Below are 18,002 nucleotides of genomic sequence, written 5' to 3' on the forward strand. Positions count from 1 at the left end.
GGTTTCATACAAATGATAGCATCCATTCCAGATGAGTCTTCAAGATTGTGACTTTGCCCTAGTCTCTATTCAGTTCTCTCTCCCACGCCCTTCAGTAGCTACTCTGAATTATTCCTTTCAAAGCTTCTTGCCTTCTTACTTCAGAAGCCCACATTGACCTTTTCTTTACAGGAAAAAAAAATGAAACTATTCATTAGGAACTGAAATTTATTTACATTCACAGCTATTGTCGTCTCCTTCACTCCTGTCTATGACAACAAGGTGATCATCTTCCTGTTCAAGACAAACTCTGCTACAGAGTCCACACTCTCCCTCATCCGATTTCTTTAGGGATCCCATTCCTTAACAATTCTCTCTATTGGATCCTTCAAATTAGTCATAAACATGCTCAAGTATCTGCCATTTTTCAAAAAGAAAATCCGTAACCTACCTTCCTTTCTTCTCGCCTGTCATTAACATCTTTCTTACTCTAGTTTCTTCAAGGACCACTCTCTTGTCCAAATTGCTATGCTGCTTCACCTCTAACCACTCTTCAATTCACAGAAAACTGGCTTCTGTATCTAAACCTCTATTGAAACGACTGTTGCCGAGGTCACTAATGACCACCTAATTTCACGCAAAAAGGATACTTTTTGTCCTTATCTTAACCATTTAGCAACATTTGACTTTTTTCTTTCTGTCTTCTTTTTTTTTTTAATCTCCTTCCTTGGCTTCGGTGATATCAAAGCTTTTGATCTCCTCTTACCTACCTCACTGACTTCTTGTTGTAAACAGAAATTTATCTTAGTATTAGGTCAGCACTAACAATATGCCAGATACTGAGCTAAGAGCTGTCCATACTTAAAACAAGTCTACGAGGTAGGTGCTGTAATTCTCATTGTACAAAAAGGAAGTGGTTCAGTAAGGTCACACAGACCAGGCTAACTGCGAATCCCAGTAGCTTCACTACACGACCAGCAATTATTTTTTTTAAGTAGCAGTAAGGGGTTACTTGTGAAATGTTATCTTTGAGCCAATAATTGTTAATTCTTCATTTAGAAGAGATCACTTAACTCTGTTAAATACATGCATGTAGATTCAAAGAAGTCTTTGAAACACAACTATATAATTTTCAAAATCTTTCAATAACCTTCAGCACTTCGTAAAGAGAAGGAACAGCAAGAATTGGCATTAAAGTTTCTTTTCCAGAAAATAACGTCAGTTCTGGTAACGTTATCATATGCCTTTTAGGATTCCTAGACACCATCACTTTATTGGCAGAGCACCTGCTGTCCTATCTCACAAGGATGGCAGGAGAAATTTCCATAAAAAGTCTCCTCTCTATGGGATACAGCTACTATGTAACACACTGCTGCATCTAAAAGTCTGGGCACAAATCACACACTATTTGTAAGTTTTAATAATGAGTTTAATACGTGCCTCTATTATTCTTCCAAGAAGAGACCCTAATGTAATGCAACTAACTGAAATGTGCATGTAAAGAAGTGGCCCTCAAACTTGGCTGCACCTGGGAATTTTTAGGGAGCTTTAAAACCCACTGGTAGCCCAATCCTACCCCAAGAGGCTCTGATGTAATTGGTCTGGTATGGGATGGGGATCAGGATTTTTAGAGAGTCCTTAGGTAATTCTAATGCACAGCTACAGTCAAGAATCCATTGGTGTAAAATACAAGGGAAGACTGTTAGCTCACTTTGTAGTTTTTTAAAAAAAGGGTGGGTGGGATGTCTTCATTCACTATTAGGGTCTGTTTACCATCATGGTCACATATGATTCTAATTTCAAGCAAATGATTTCCCACGGTCATCAACCAAACACAGCTGGTATTTGACAACTGCATTAGTTTCCTAGGACTGCTGTAACAAAGTAGTACAAACTGGAGGGATTAAAACAACAGAAATTTATTGTTTCACAGTTCTGGAAGCTAAAAATCCCAAACCAAGATGTCTACTGGGCTACGCTCTCTTTGACGGCTATAAGGCAGAACCCTCCCATGCCTTTTCTAGCTTTTGGTGTTTGCTGCTAAACCCTGGCATTCCTTGGCTTGTAGATGGGTCATTTCAGGGACAAGGTTATCTTCTCCCTGTGCCTTTGTGGTCTTCCCTCTATGCATGTGTCTTTGCGTTGAACTTTCCACTTTTTTATAAGAACATCATTCACGTTGGGTTAGAGCCCATGCTCATGACTTCATCTGATTACTCTGTAAAGACCCTATTTCCAAATAAGGTCAAATTCTTAGGTACTAGGGGTTAGGACTTCACCATATCTTTTTCAAGGGACACAACTCAACTCATAACAACCAACTGCTGTGTATGTCAGTAAAATTGCTCCAAAGCAGGATTCTTAACTTAGGGATAGGAAAAAAATGTTCATCTCTCTTTTTGACTAAATCTCATGTAAATACAACATTTTCTACAATTATGAACATAGGCACCAAACTACAAAAGTAGTATTAGTGGTCCTTGAGAGTTTGCGCACATAGAAACCACTGGTATTTTCATGTCACATTTCAGCGTCTGCACTATCCCCAAAATACTATTTACAGTCATCACTACTTTGAAATTACAGTTGTTAATAGACATACTGTTAGATCTAGTTATGTAATGTATTAATAATGACACATGTATATACTATTATACCATGAGACTTCCATAATTGTATTTCAGTAAAGCTGATTTTGATTTATTGCATTTTATGCACTTAACATTATTCCGAGAGGAAGGCCAAATTAAAAAAAAATCTTTCCATAACCTACAGCTTCTGGTTAGTTAGTGAATTCTTACAATCTAGACTTGAGGATTTTCAACCTCAGTAAGTTATCAAAGAACATAAAGGGTGTTGTACATAATTTTTCAAACCTTTTTAAAAACCATGACCCAAGTGAGAATATATATTTTACACATAGCCCAATACACAATTTTACCTCTCTCATACACAACACAAAAGTATCACAAAGGAGTATTTACCATTATACTACAAGAGATCCACTCTGACATTTCTATTTTATGTCTTTTCATTAAATAATGCCAGTGTGACCTACTGAATTAATTTTACAATAACTCTTGTAGCATAAATTATATTAGTCTTAAAAATCCTTTGTTGGCATTCCTTTAGAAACTTCTCATATCATATTATAATATGTGAAAGGCTATTATTGATATTTATGTATTATTTAAAAAATATGCCATCATTTCAGAGGAGGCATTTAGATGAGCACATAGCTGAGTGGCTAACCAGGCTCCATTTAGACAACTGGTTATGAGTTACATAAATTTCATAAATCTCATGAGAGTCTAAACTTAAACTTTACCAAATGCAGGAAGGGAAAGAGGTAAAATAATGAACATTTTATGCTGGAATCATTTTAAAATTACAAAAATGTTTTAATTGCATAATGTTCAATTTCACTGAGGTATTTCCTCATTTTACCACTATAAAATCGGGCAGAAGCACTTTCCAAACCAACATTGATTTATGCCCAGGCTAAAAGGAATTTTACCTGTAGTAAACTCGAAGTGTCTGGATTTCTTCTTCCAGTTTTTTGTATTGTTGAACTGCAGTTTCTCTGGCTTGTTGCATAGCTAACAACTTTGCCTGTAAGTAATCAATATTTTAAGAAATTTAATATTAGTTTGGCATGTTAAAGTTAAAGATAGTATGACTAGGAGTCTTAAATTTCTGGTTGTTTTAAACCTATCAGTATTTGTTAGTGTTTCATAATTTTCCACAAAATAATCCAATTATATTAATCACAGAAATACTAAAAGACATGAACGTATTAAATTTACCAACTTTGCTCATTACTAAACTTCAACCTTATTCATCTGTATCATCAGATATATGCCCTTCTGCAATGTTTAACTTTATACACAGAATTCAGAATGTGGAACATGGGTTCAGAGCAATATCTAGAGTAGAGATAAGCACACTGGGTGTTTCAGATACAAATTTAATGTGGCTCCACTACCTGAACACACTGGATTTTCTTTTAACTTTATTAATAGTAAAACTCAGAAAATTCTAAATATGTTGTTAAGCCATCTTTGATATTTAACATGAAAAAAATACATAAGACTGATTCTTACAGATATGATTTAACCTTTTCAATTCCTTTTCTGCAGGGAAAAAAAATCTCTAAAGGGAGAATGGCAGCGATTTTGAATGTTAAAGATATTTTATTCAAGACATGCTATTGAGAAAAAACACTATTGTTTCTCTCTGCCTATCATATTCTAATTCTAGAGGGTCTGCAATCAGTTTTTCAATAGGGTTCAAACTAGTGATTTGAAAAGAACTGCTGCCTTCCCACTATCATTCCCACTGGATTTCAGGCACAGCCAAAATATTTTCAAGGTAACTTTTAAAATACGGTACTGGTAAACCAGGTTTCCGTTTTGTTCATTCGAAGTTTAAAATGCATAAAAACGTTGTCTTTCGCTTTAAGTGGTATTAGATAGATAACACAGAGCAAATGGTTATCACACACCTCACAAACTACACTTAATGGCAGTAGGGGCAGAAATTCACTAATTTTGCTGAACTCATATGATTTCATTGAAATTATTTTCCTGCATAAGAATGAAGGCATAAGACAAATTGTGCAATCCTGATCATAGGAAAATTAATTAGTGTAATATATGTGAACATTAGACAATGACATTTTTCTCTTTTAAAAATGGAGAATTATAAAAACATGCAGCAGTTTGGATCTTGGTGTATGTATTTAGGCACTAAATTAATTTGTTCTTTATCTGGACTAGCAAATTCTAACAAAGAGTAACTTTAAAATTTAAGATGTTTGAGTGGTTTCTTTAACATGACAAATTCTAGCACTATAGATGAAACATTCTCAAAATTAAAAAGCATTTAAAATAAAAATAGGTGGCTGGTTCTTGATACCAATAATGAAAAACTATGTCAATTTTCAGTATACTATAAAAATGTGATTGAAATGGTAAATTGGAAGACACAGATACCCACTGTGACTAGTGGCAGTTCAAAACGAATCACAGAAAAAAACCACATATTACATTCAACTTACAGAACATCAGACATCCTGCAGCATGTATTTAAGGAGTATCAAATACTGGACAGGTAGCAGAGAATTCGCTAAATCAATACGTTCCCCTAATTGATTATTTTAAAGTTTTTTACCTGGTACTTCTGGTGGGGCAGGAAACCAAACCAAAAAATAATCCCAACAATGTTCTGGCAGGAAAATGCCATAATGAAAATTCTGCCTAAGAAATTTCTGCAATAAAAATGGTACCTTGAAACTTTAATTCCTGTGCTTTGTGTAATATTGAACATTTCACTTCTCTTCTCACATTTAGTTGCTAGGAAGATTTGGTGTTGCTTCATAGCAAATTCACTTACTTTAATTAATTCCAAACATCTAATCTTTTGTCTAGGCCCTGGTGACTATGTTTCAAAGCTATTATAAATTTTCTGGCTTTACAACCTCCTCCTTCCTCTACTTTATCAGATATGTTCTTATCCGGTCAGCACATCTTTTATGGGGAAACACCCTTACCCTATGCCACAGTGATCCTGTCCAGTACTGGGGGCTAGGATGAACTCACGTATATATTAGTTCAAATAGAGGACTCTATCCTTCTGGCCTTAGAAGAAAACTAAATCCTCATGACATCATTTGTACCCCTGGGTCCCCAAATGCGAGACAGATCCAGATCCTCTCATGGATTTCCTGGGTACATTAATCTTTTTTTTTTTTTTTCTTTTGGCTTAGACTAGTTTGAGTTGGGTTTATATTATACATAAGAAAACATAACTACTTGAAAGGTGCTGTTTACTTCTACTGCATTTCCTAGTTTCATTATTAACAGCATATAATTCCATCATGTTACAAGTAAAAAATATTTCATATCACAAACATAAGGAAATTAGCAAACAAGATATTTTTCCTGTTTTTCTGCCGTATTTTCCTTATTTTTGTCAATTTCATAAAAACTGCATGCAATCATTTACGTCTATATTCACATTAAAAAAACTCAAAATTCAGAGAGTAAAGACATATACAATGTTAAGTAAATCTTTCTGCTAACTTCAACCCGCAGTATCATAAATCCCCTCTCCTGAGATTACCAGTTACCTGTTTGTTATTTATCCTTCCAGAGTCTACACATATACATATATTTGCAACTAAATACACCTATTTACAGTGTGATGGCATTCTTTATACAATTATAAACCTTGTTTTAAATTGAAAAATATTTTGTGCTCTTTTGCTTCCTAAGCACAAAAAAATCCTGTACCCCAACCCACACTAGTCACCCTTCCCCTCCCATCTCCAAAGTGAAACACTTCCATGAATTTGGGCTCATAATTTTCAAGAATATTTTATTCCTTGATTATATAGTCATATACTTATAGGTAATATATTTTATTGTTTACAGGTTTTAAATATTAACGATACTACGTATTTTACAGACAACTGTGTTTTTTGGTCAGTGTTATACTTGATTTTTATTGACACATGTATCCACTCTTATACTTATCTACACACACACACACACACACACACACACACACACACACACACACACCCCTCTTGTAATTGCATAAGTCAAACGTGACTTGTATTCATCTTTTGTTATCGGTACATATTGAGTATTACAATTAATACTTTTTTCCTTTCTTAAAATGTATATACATTATTTTGGCACTCTCTGTATACCAGGGGTGCCAAAAAATGTATATAAGTGGGCACTTTGGTCAATATTGCTCAAGCAGTAGTTTGCCATAATCAGTAGTGTCTGGATGCTAATGGTAACCACTTTGAGCACCTCTTGTAATTGCAGAAGTCAAATGTGACTTGTATTCATCTTTAGTTATCAGTATATAGAGTATTACAATTTTAATAGTTTTTTCCTTTCTTAAATTGTGTATGCATTTTTTGGCACCCTCTGTATATGTCTTAAAATAGACATATATATCACTCTATATATCTGTGCATATATATAAATATATATGTCTATTTCAAGCCAACACTTAAGTTTGACCTCATTCTAAAAGCACTACGTTTTTACCCCCACCATGTTTTATGTTTTTGATGTCAAATTTTACAACTTTATATTCTTTGTATCCCTTAACTAATTATTGTAGTTTTAGTGATTTTGTTACCTTTGTCTTTTAACCTTGATACTAGATTTATATGTAGTCGATCCATTACCTTTTCTATATATTTGCCTTTTGGTAGAATTTTCTTTCATATATTTTCTTATTTCTAGTTATGGCCCTTTTTTTTTTTCTTAATTAAAGCCCCTTTAACATTTCTTGTAAGGGCGGTTTAGTGGTGATGAACTTTCAGCTTTTGCTTGTCTGGGAAACTCTCTCTCCTTCAACCCTGAATGATAACCTTGCTGGGTATTCTTATTTGGTGATATTTTCCTTTCAGCATTTTAAATATATCATGCCACTCCCTTCTGGCTTGCAGTTTCTGCTGGAAAAATTAACTAACAGTCTTATAATTTTTCCTTTGTATCTAGACACTAGAAGTATCTAAGTATCTTAAAAACAACTAGTTATCTTCCTGGTTTTAAGATACTCTTTATCTTTCACTTTTGATATTTAAATTATAATATGTCTTGGTGTGGATCTCTCTGGTCCCATCTTGTTTGGGATTCTCTGTGCTCCTGAACCTGGATATTTGTTTCCATCCTCAGATTAGGTTAAGTTTTCAGTTATTATTTCTTCAAGTAAGTTTTCTGTCCTTTTCTCTCTCTCTTTTCCCTCTGGGATCCCTATAATGCAAACATCTATATGCTTGATGTTGTTCCAAAGGTCCATCAAGCTAGCGTCATTTAAATTTTTTTTTCTTTTTGTTGTTTTGTTTGAGTGATTTTACTACCCTGTGTTCCAGGTTGCTGATCCATTTTTCTGAAGCCTCTAGTCTGCTGTTGTTTCCCTCTTGTGTATTTTTTCAGTTCAGTTATTATATTCTTCATCTCTGTGAGTTCTGTTTGGTGCTTTCTCATATTTTCTGTCTCTTTGTTGAAGTTTTTAATGCATTCATGTATTCTTCCTCTTAGTTCAGTGAGCATTTTCATGACCATTACTTTGAACTCTTTATCAGGTAAAATACTTGTCTCTGTTTCATTGAGGTTTATTTTTGGGGTTTTATCTTGTTCCTTCATTTGGGACATGCTCCTTTCCCCCTCATTTTGCTTGGCTTTCTGTGTATTATGAAAAACAGCTATCTCTCACAGTCAAGGAGTGGCTCCATGTAGGACATGAACCTTACCATTTCACCTTGGTTGTCTCTCAAGCTCTTTTATTGATTGTTTCAGATCTGTGGCGGCCAGAACCTCAGACTCCATGGCAGCCTGAGCATGGTGCTCAAGGGCTGTCCCCTGTGTGGTCTTTTGTGTGTCCTTGGTCTGGCTGGGTCTAGCAAGCTGTGTGGGAGGGTGGAGCTGCTCGCCAGCCATGTCTGTCAGTCTGTGTGAGTGAGGGTGGGGCACTGTTCACCTACCTGTTAGCAGGTTAAAAAGGGGGTGCAAAATGGCACTCACCTGTGCTGATGCCAGCAAGGTAGAGGGAACCCGTAAAAACGGTGTCTGTCAGTGTAATGTTCTCAGAGAGAATCCCAACAGACTTCCGCCCTTTGGCAGATGCTTCAAGCCTAACAGGTGAACTCTTTCACCTATAATCTAGGTTTCCCTCAAACTGCTGCTTTCTGTGCTGTGTCCTGGGGCAAAGGGGTCTATGCATGAGCCCTTTAAGAGTGGAATCTTTGTTCCCTACAGTCTTGTGTGTCTCCTGAACACGAGCCTTGCTGGGTTAAAAGCCAGACATCTTGGGGGTTCATCTCTCCAGTGCAGGGGCTGGGGCTGGGGTGCCTGGTGTGGAGGACAAAACTGCTCCTTAAGGAGCAAATCCATTTATATATACATTCTTTTCTTTGTTTTTTGAGGTCTTTCCCAATTGTAGATCACCATATCAGGGGTGGAGTTTTTGGTAAGAGTGTGTCTCTGCCTGTTCTACAAATCTCGACATGGCCCTTTTATCCTTTGTTGTGGAACAGGTGTTCAGCTATTGGGTTGTCGGAGAAGTCATGACACCTTTTTGCAATGAAAAACATAGAAAAAATACGTCATGACTTTTCCGACAACCCAACAGTTCTCAAGCCCTTTTCAGAGGGTGTTGTTCATGCGTAGTTGTATATGTGTTGTGTCTGTGGGAGGTGAGTTCAAACCTTTCTACACCACCAGTCTTGAACGCTTCCCCATGCCACCTTTCTCTACATCACTCAAGCCTTTCCATGTATAATTGCATGTTTTGTTCTTTATTTTTGTTCTTTATTCTAACTCCTCTAAAAGTTCACCTCAGTCTTTCTCCACCCTCTACCCAAATCTTGCTCAAGGTAAAAATGCAACAGACTTGTTGCTGTACTTCTGATAATTATGTACATCATTGACATTCAGTTTTGACCCATACAGTGTTATTGGTGTAAAGGAGTCTTATAACTGGGAATTGTGTGTACTTAGTAATAGGAGCAACTAGGAGTCATGACCTTATTTAATCTTAGTTGGATCTTCTGCTTCTCCAAGTCACATTCAAACTGCGTTGCTGGTTCACCTCTCCTTACTCGTAGTAAGAATATAAATATTCTGCTGTTCATGCCACCAAAATTTGCCTAAAAAAAGGTTTGTCTTAACTAAGACATGTTCTTCTGAATCCAATGTTACTATTGTAACAAAAAGGTTTTTGGGGCCGGCCGGCCGAGTGGCGTTTTGGTTAAGCGCTGGCTTGGGATGCCAGCTCTGAGCAGCAGGGCCCCGATTCAGATCCCACATGTGAGGGCCCCAATTCCCCAACAAAATCTTTAAAAAAAAATTCTTAAACATCTATAATCATAATTATACTTTTAATGCTCTAAACAAACTTTATAAACTTATCAAATTTCATTGATCTAAGATGCTGACTTTAAAACACACTATAATTTTATGCAAAAAAATCAGGCCAATTATACTTTTAAGATATCATCTATTGTAGCAGGCATATGTTAAAAGGTGACATGATATTAACCTAATATATTTGCCTCTTCCAAAACAACAAAATTCCCTCCTGAGCAAGACCAAAATATTTTTTCCTGCTTGTAGCATGTGTTTTAAAAGCTTTCTCTTCTCCTTACCCCACTCACACAAAATCCCCACCTTGTCCTTTTCTCTTTAGTATTCTCTATTAAATAAAGAGAGCTACAACATTCCTGATTCTTTCGTTTTTTTCACATAGGGTAAACAATGAAGTTTTGATTGCAATGAAGTGGTGTAGCCTACAATTTCACGTGTCCCCCAGCTACCTTTCATACGTGCTTCCCAACATGTAAAAGGTGTTGCTTAAAACACCTTAAGACCTAGAAGGAGTCGTGGAACTAATTCCAGGTGAAATAATGGAATCAAGTCATCATTCAATAACAGTTATTGGTAATAATGGAAATTTAGTATAATCAGTGTTATGGTTTATATCTTCAGTATCCTTTCAGTACACCTTACAAAATTTTTTTCTTGTAATATTCTTTTTTGTCTTTCCAGTTTCACTGAGATATAATCGACATATAACATTGTTATTAGTTGTATAACATAATGATTTGATGTATGTGTGTGTGTGTATATATATATATATATATATATATATATTGCAAAATGATCACCACAATCAGTTTAGTTAGCATCCATTAACCTAACATAATTACAATTTTTTTTTTCTTGTGATGTTAAGATTTACTCTCTCGGCAACTTTCAAATACATGATACTTTAATGTTAACCTTAGTTACCATGCTATACATCACATTCACCAGAACTTTTTTTTTTGTTTTGTTTTGTTTTGTTTTTTTTACTACAAGTGATTGAAAAAGAGTTCGGTTAACTAATGTTAGGTTGTTAGGTTAGTCATATAACTAAATGTCTCATCATTCTTAAACTATATCTATCTTGAGCAGTGTGATCTAAGTAGGAAAACCATTTGTACTGCTACTGTATTACAAATGGACTTCACTGTTTCCTTAGAGTTTTATCTAGTAATTTAGAATGACAGGAAAAGAAGACTACACTATTCACACCACTGAACACTATTTGTTATGGATATTGTGGAAAAAGCACTTTTATCTTACTTTAAAACCTTGTTATGTTTGGTTTGAATGTGTTTTTAATAGTAATAGTCTGAAACAGTTAAGCCTTCCTTTGGTAACTCCAAGACCATTAATGGAAATCTGTTTTTATCTGAGAACAGGGCCATTTGATCTTCTGTGTGATATCTGCTAAATAAACATTCAGTATAAATGAAATCACAGCACTACATAATTTTAGACCTGAAAAGGATCTTAGAGGTAATAGAGTCCCCTACTTTTATAGATGAGAAAATTGTTGTTAATACAACATGTTTAGGCAAACATTTGGAAATTGTCCAAGGGTTCACAGCTGGTTAGAAGGAAAGTTGGAACTAGAATACAAGTGTCCAGAAAACATTGCTTATTCTACCATACAAGAACACATTTCAATATGGTTTAATATGCATGTTAGTTGTTTTAATAGAATTGCTTTACAGAGTATAACTATAAATATATAGGTTGTGTTACATTATTAAACATATCTGTAAGGTATCTAGTTAGATATTTTCAAACAATAGGCATAGAGCCCACAATATCATTTGGTCTTTTTAAATTTTGGTTGTCAGGTACCTGAAAAAGAGAAAAGTGGAAATGCTAACCACATTTTCAATACTGTCTAAATTGATCATGTTTCTGAAGGCAATGAAACAAAATAATATAAAATTCACACTGTTCTAGAATAGTTTCTTCAGGGAACATAATGATAGGGAGTAAAAAGAGTTAATTGTGTCTGTAAGTGCTTGCATGGTGGCAGTGCACTGGGAAAGGAAACCATCTTGCCAGGGAGGGATGATTTCACTTATTATACATAAAGTAAAACAAACAAACAAAAAACCCTGTAGCTTTAAATTGTTACTTTACTTTTAGTTAATCTGATGGCAATATAGTTTTTTTTTTTTTAGCTGAGCCATCCTGCCATCTGTTGGCAGTGATGTCAATATAGTTTTAACAGCATTCTTTTTATATGCTTTTTATTTGCATGTCTTCTTATATATCCTTTCAATTTCAATCTTTTTAATATGCCTTGGTCTAGGTGTGATTATTATAAATAGCGTACACTATTTTTTCCAGTCTAACAATCTTTGTCTTTTAACTGGGACTTTTGATCCTCTTATAGTTAATGTAATTACCAATAAATTTGGGCTTAAATACCTAATCTTACGTGTTTTCTATTTGTCCCACTAGTTCCATTACTTTCTTCTTTTTAAATCATCTTTGATTGCTATCTTTTATATTGATTCTTTTATTGTCATCCCATTTCCCTTTCTTTAATTTTGGATGTTACATATTCCTTTACATTCTTTTAATGGTTATCCCAGAAATCACAAGATATAATAAGACTAAATTATCAAAAATCTAACATTAATACTCCTAGACAATGAGAGGATCTTAAAAACCCTTTTACTGTCTTTACTCCCCATTTGTTTGGTACTTTAAAAACTGTATTCTTATTCATTTTATTTAGGTTTAAACCTCAAAAAACATTATGTTGTTATGCCAATATATATGTATATTTGTCACTTTCGTTTTATTCTTTATTACTTCAAGTTTGAAGGTTCCTTATAGAATCATGTTCCTTTTGTTTAACCCTCTGTTGGGCGCAATGATCTCACAGATTGATTGCACACAAAGATGTCGCTATGAAATACGTCTTTACTGTACTAAGTCACAAACATGACTGGCGACAGGTTACGGTAGAGGGGGAAGATGCAGAAGTGATGAGTCACGATACCTCAGTTAACTGTTAGATATTTGAAAATTTGTGTGCAATGAATCTGTGAGATCAGTTGTGCCCGATGGAGGGTTAAACAACAGCCCATAAAAGTTTCTTTGATACAATGCTGAAAATGACTAACTCAATTTTTTTTTTTTATGTAAAAGATTTTATTGGGGAATTGGGAGAAGGGAACAGCATTGGGGAATCGGGGAAGGGGAACAGACAAGTTGCTGTCCTTTTGCTCGTCAGGCTAGTTGTGGAGGATGTTGTTTCACTAGTCCATGTTGGCATTATCATTGCGTTCTTCCTGGGTGAGGCAGTCGCTTGCTGGCCATTGGACGGCTGCTCTCGGTGGCTCATGGCAGCTCACAATGGCTGCTGGCTGCTCATGCTGGTTGCCAGCCACTCACAGTAGCTCATGGCAGCCCACTGCAGCAGGGGGCTGCAGCCTACACCATCGCCAGCGACTCACAGCAGCCCAGCTCCAGGTCGAGCTGTTATTCACCATCTTAGCGACAGAGGGCGCAGCATCACTGGCCCTCATGTGGGATCTGAACCGGGGCTCTGCTGCTCAGGGCTCGCATCCCAAGCCAACTCTTAACCAATGTGCCACTCGGCCAGCCCCTAACTCAATTTTTAGTTATCTGAAAATGTATTTATCTCATATTCATTCTTGGAGAATCCATGCTGGGTATTTAATTCTAAATTGCCAGATATTTCCTTTTAGCACATGAAAGTATTCTAATGTGTCTGACTTACACAGCTCTTTTAAGAGGACATCTCTAAGTCTAACTGTTGCTCATTCAAAAGTAATTGTTTTCCTTTGGTTGGCTACTTATTATCTCTTTGATGTTAGAATTTTTCTATTTCATTATGATCATTATGATGTGATTAGGTGTGTATTTCTTTTTTTTATCCTGGGGATGGAGATCTGTCATCCGTTTTAGAAAAATCTTGTTTTCTGCTCTAACAATGCTTTTTCTGGTTTGTCTGTATTCTCTCCTTTTGGGAACCCAATTAAATGTTTGTTGTACTACCTTACTCTAAATCTCCTTTGTTTCATCTATCAGTGTTATATTATGGATAATTTCTCAGATGTATTCCAATTCATATGTCTTCCAGCTCATTCTTTCTTCAGTTGTGTATAATCTGATGTTTGACTTTTCCTAGAATGTATTACTTCAAACTTTATCTGTTTTTTTTTTGTTTGTATTTGATGTGATTCTTTTTCAGATTTGCCTGGTGCACACTAAAAACCATTTGTGGTTTATTTATGGTTGTGATTCATATTCTATTTATTTAAATAATCATTGAAGTATTTCATAGTATCTATTCTATACTCTTTAGATAAGTTTATTGTTTGGGGGGTGTGTGTGTATGTGTGTGTGTGTGTTCTTCTATTGGGTTTATTTTGTCTGTTGACTTTCATTCATGATGGTTTTCTTCCTTATGTGCTTGATTGATATTTGGTTGTGAATTCATATTTTCCTGATTATCATCTATGGGAATCCTGTAGGACTAAACTGGGGATGCCTTCCAGTAAAGAGAGTTTGTGTCTGTTTCATCAGGAATCAAGGGAGACAATTCCTAGATAAAGTTCAAGAAGCCAGGCTGAATGCTGGCTTTTCTGACTCAGCTTCCTAGCTTTGCTACTGGTCAGAGGATTGTGATCCTAATTGAAAATCAAAGTACTTCTATAGGGCCGGCCAAGTGGCATGTTGGTTAAGAGTTGGCTTGGGACTCCAGCTCTGAGCAGCAGGGCCCTGGTTCAGATACCACATGAGGAACCAGTGACACTGCCCTCTACAGCTAAGATGGTGAACAACAGCTTGACCTGGAGCTGGGCTGCCGTGAGTCGCTGGGCGACAGCGTAGGCTGCAGCCTCTGCTGCAGTGGGCTGCATGCCATAAGCTACCATGAGTGTCCGGTAGCCAGGGTGAGCAGCAGGCAGCCGGTTTGAGCTGCTTAGAGCCCCCGTGAGTGGCCGTCCAGTGGCTGTGACTGATCTGAGTCACCCGGGATGAGCGCAATGATAATACCAACATGGGCCAGTGAAGCGACATCCTCCACAACTAGACTGAAGAACAAAAGGACAGCAACTTGTCTGTTCCCCTTCCATGATTCCCCAGTGCTGTTCCCCTCCCCCTATTCCTTAATAAAATCTTTAAAAAAAAAAAGACTTCTATAGATGTTTTGCCTTGATACAGATGGGGACCATCTTTATCTCCAATAGTAAAATCTTTGGAAGATTTCCTCTATTTCTTTTTCTGAGTCTAGCAATGTATAAAATTTACTTTTGTCCAGGACCTGGCAGGTTATCAGCAGAATGGTCCCTATGATATTTCCTTCCCACATTGTATGAAGGAGAAGTCTATATTGAAATTTAACACATATTACACCACCAAAAATAGACCAAACTGGTTTCATAATTTAATGTTCAAAATTTTTACATTTGGTACATTAGTTAGGCTTATGTATTCAATAATTTTCCTAAATTGCCTTTAAATAGAAAGATACAAGAGAAGGTTTCAGATTGTTGTTAACAAACCCTTCTCTGAAATAACTCACTGTGGGGCTGTCTAATCTAAAATCCAAATGTATGAAAAGTAACTCAAATTTTGAATATAGTCACCCTAACAGTATTTTTCTCTTTTAACATTGTTTGATGTAAGTACTGGAGATATAATGATTGGCTACATAACAATTTTGATCAGATTGTTAAGAGCATCATGAGATAAATTTCCAGCTCTGCATTAACTGTGTGATAACATTGGTGGGGTTTTTTTGTTTGTTTGTTTGTTTGTTTTTGCATTCTGCCTTTAAAAAATAGTCTCTCTTGTTCTATACTAAATATAATATAAATTAAGAAATGTAACTATTTAAAACAGTTTAATGGTCAGAATCACTATAGTAGCTAGCACGGTTGAGTGATAAACTGTGTCATAAGCCTGTCATGTCTGATCTCCAACACTGCCACATATTCTAATTTAACATATAGTTAGAAGTTGTCGTAGTCTCAATTTTTTTTAAAGGGAGAAGATATATATATATATATATATATATATATGTAATTGTCTAATTGATAAAATGTTGAAAAGTATAAATTGAAACATTTTCCATAACTGCCTCTAAAAATGTGAGCCCTTTAGGGGGAAAAAAAAATCCACAGGGTGAGAGAACCACTTGTTAGGGAATGATTTACTTAAACCCTCTCAGTTTTTAAGGTTATAAATAAAAGTTAATGTCAGAACCAGAATTGAAATCTGAACCTAGAACCCTTGACTATCAGTTCAATAAATAATCCTGAGTCTGTGTTTTAGCTACTTTGCCAACCTCTTCTCCAAATTTAAACATGCAATTATATCCTATGGTGTTGACTTCAGGGGTGATACTGTTTATTCCAATTTTAGCTCTTTTTCCATTCACTGTCACTTACTTTGAAATCTTCTCTTGTATTTTTTTACTTTTATATCACAAAATATTTGTATGATACCATTTACTTTTTAAGTCCTAAGGAACTTAACATATTTGTGTTGAACCATTTCTTTAGCCATTCATTCAGGCTGTGGAGGCTTTATCATTTCCACTGAATGAACCCTATTCTCAGAATATACGACCATGACCTTAAGTTTGTTGCTAGTTAGATGTCAGGCCCCCACGACCTCTTGAGTCAATCTCGAAAGTCATTTCTATTGATATGTATAAAACTACTGACTACCTCACTGGGTTCACTAAATCTACACATCATTTAATGATATATGCCTCTTTTAACATCTAGAAAACAGGTTAATCATGTAGTATTTATAGTCCTCAGACAATACCTATAAAATTATTGAATTTCTGTCTACCACAGCACTTGTTCATGAGGTTGTTTCCTCAGGAAAAAAATAAAAATTATATGCAAGAAAACACTTAAAGCATCTGGAATGTGAGTTCCCCACAAAAATCCATTCTCCTTTTTCATGGCATGATACATTCCTTTCACTAAGCTTGCTTTCTCTGGTACTACCTAAGAACATGAGCACACAGAGAATATTAAATTCTTATTTAAACTCAAGAAGCAAACATTTCCCAAAATGACAATATCTCCATGCTTTACACTTGAGTTGTAAACATTTCTGTACATGCCAGTGCCCTTCTAGTTAGAATTTTAGTCAGCAGTATTTTGTTTATTTGTTCAGGATCATGTATGTTTTTTTACTACATCTATAATACACTTCATCACCTGAACACCTGCTGAACTAAACTTGTCTTGCCAGCAAAAAATTTTGAAATTATGCAATCTGCAATTCAGTCCATGGAAAGCACTTGGATAGAATTTCTTCTGTACCTGTCAACATACCTAACAACAATTAAAGAACTGCCTGCATAGAAGAAATATTGTCAACTGAAAAGTTAGTGAAGCGAGTTTAATCAAGTGAACTTGACTAACATTTTAACTGAGGACTTTACAGATATTATGTTAAATGACTACCATAATTGTTTTCTATCAAGTTAACCTTAACATTAACATAAAATGTTATGAATGTAGTAAAAGGAAAATCAATATTATTATGTGATTTCTAATAAAAATAAATTTTTCATTCATCAAAAAGTATATATATATATATATACACACACACACACAATACATATATGCTATAAAGACAGTGTAAAAGACTATGGAAAGGGCTACTGAAAAATCAGTGATGATAACTAGAAAAATATATTCTTAAAAAAATAAGGCATCTTACTGTTATATTTCACAAGGAAAATTTTAAAACAGGAAATGAGCAAATTTTTAAACATGTAAACATTAACATATAACTAGCAAATATTTATAATTATAAAAACATAAATGTAAGCCTTTATAATCAAGGTTAGATGAAAGATATTTTACTGAAATAGTTTATAATTAGAGTACTGAAAGAATCCAAATAAAAGAAACGTTAATTTATAAGTCTCTCATCTGTGAAACTATTTTACTCAGGCTTCTAACTAAGCCAGTAAATTTCCTATTCATTTATTACAAAAATCACCTAGAAATAATTGAAGTTATTTGAATTAAAGGCAAATTTTTAAAAAGACCAAAACACATTAAGAAACAAACAAACAAAAAGACCAAGCAAGATTACATAAATAAGCTAAAAGTTTTCTTAAATACTTTAAGTTGACAT

At 35.1% G+C, this 18,002-nt stretch overlaps 1 protein-coding gene across 5 annotated transcripts in view; it reads right to left on the reverse strand.

Annotated features, from left to right (window-relative positions):
* The window catches only part of MIPOL1 (mirror-image polydactyly 1), a 268,247-nt gene that overhangs the window by 84,840 nt on the left and 165,405 nt on the right, over positions 1-18,002 (reverse strand). For all 5 annotated transcript variants that reach the window (XM_019644722.1, XM_019644724.1, XM_019644723.1 and 2 more), the window contains one exon: positions 3,497-3,591. In XM_019644722.1, coding sequence (XP_019500267.1) covers positions 3,497-3,591 — 95 coding nt within the window. The remainder of the gene's footprint in view (positions 1-3,496; positions 3,592-18,002) is intronic.

The sequence above is a fragment of the Hipposideros armiger genome, unplaced genomic scaffold (assembly GCF_001890085.2).
Source record: "Hipposideros armiger isolate ML-2016 unplaced genomic scaffold, ASM189008v1 scaffold_90, whole genome shotgun sequence".
Classification (NCBI taxonomy): Eukaryota; Metazoa; Chordata; class Mammalia; order Chiroptera; family Hipposideridae; genus Hipposideros; species Hipposideros armiger.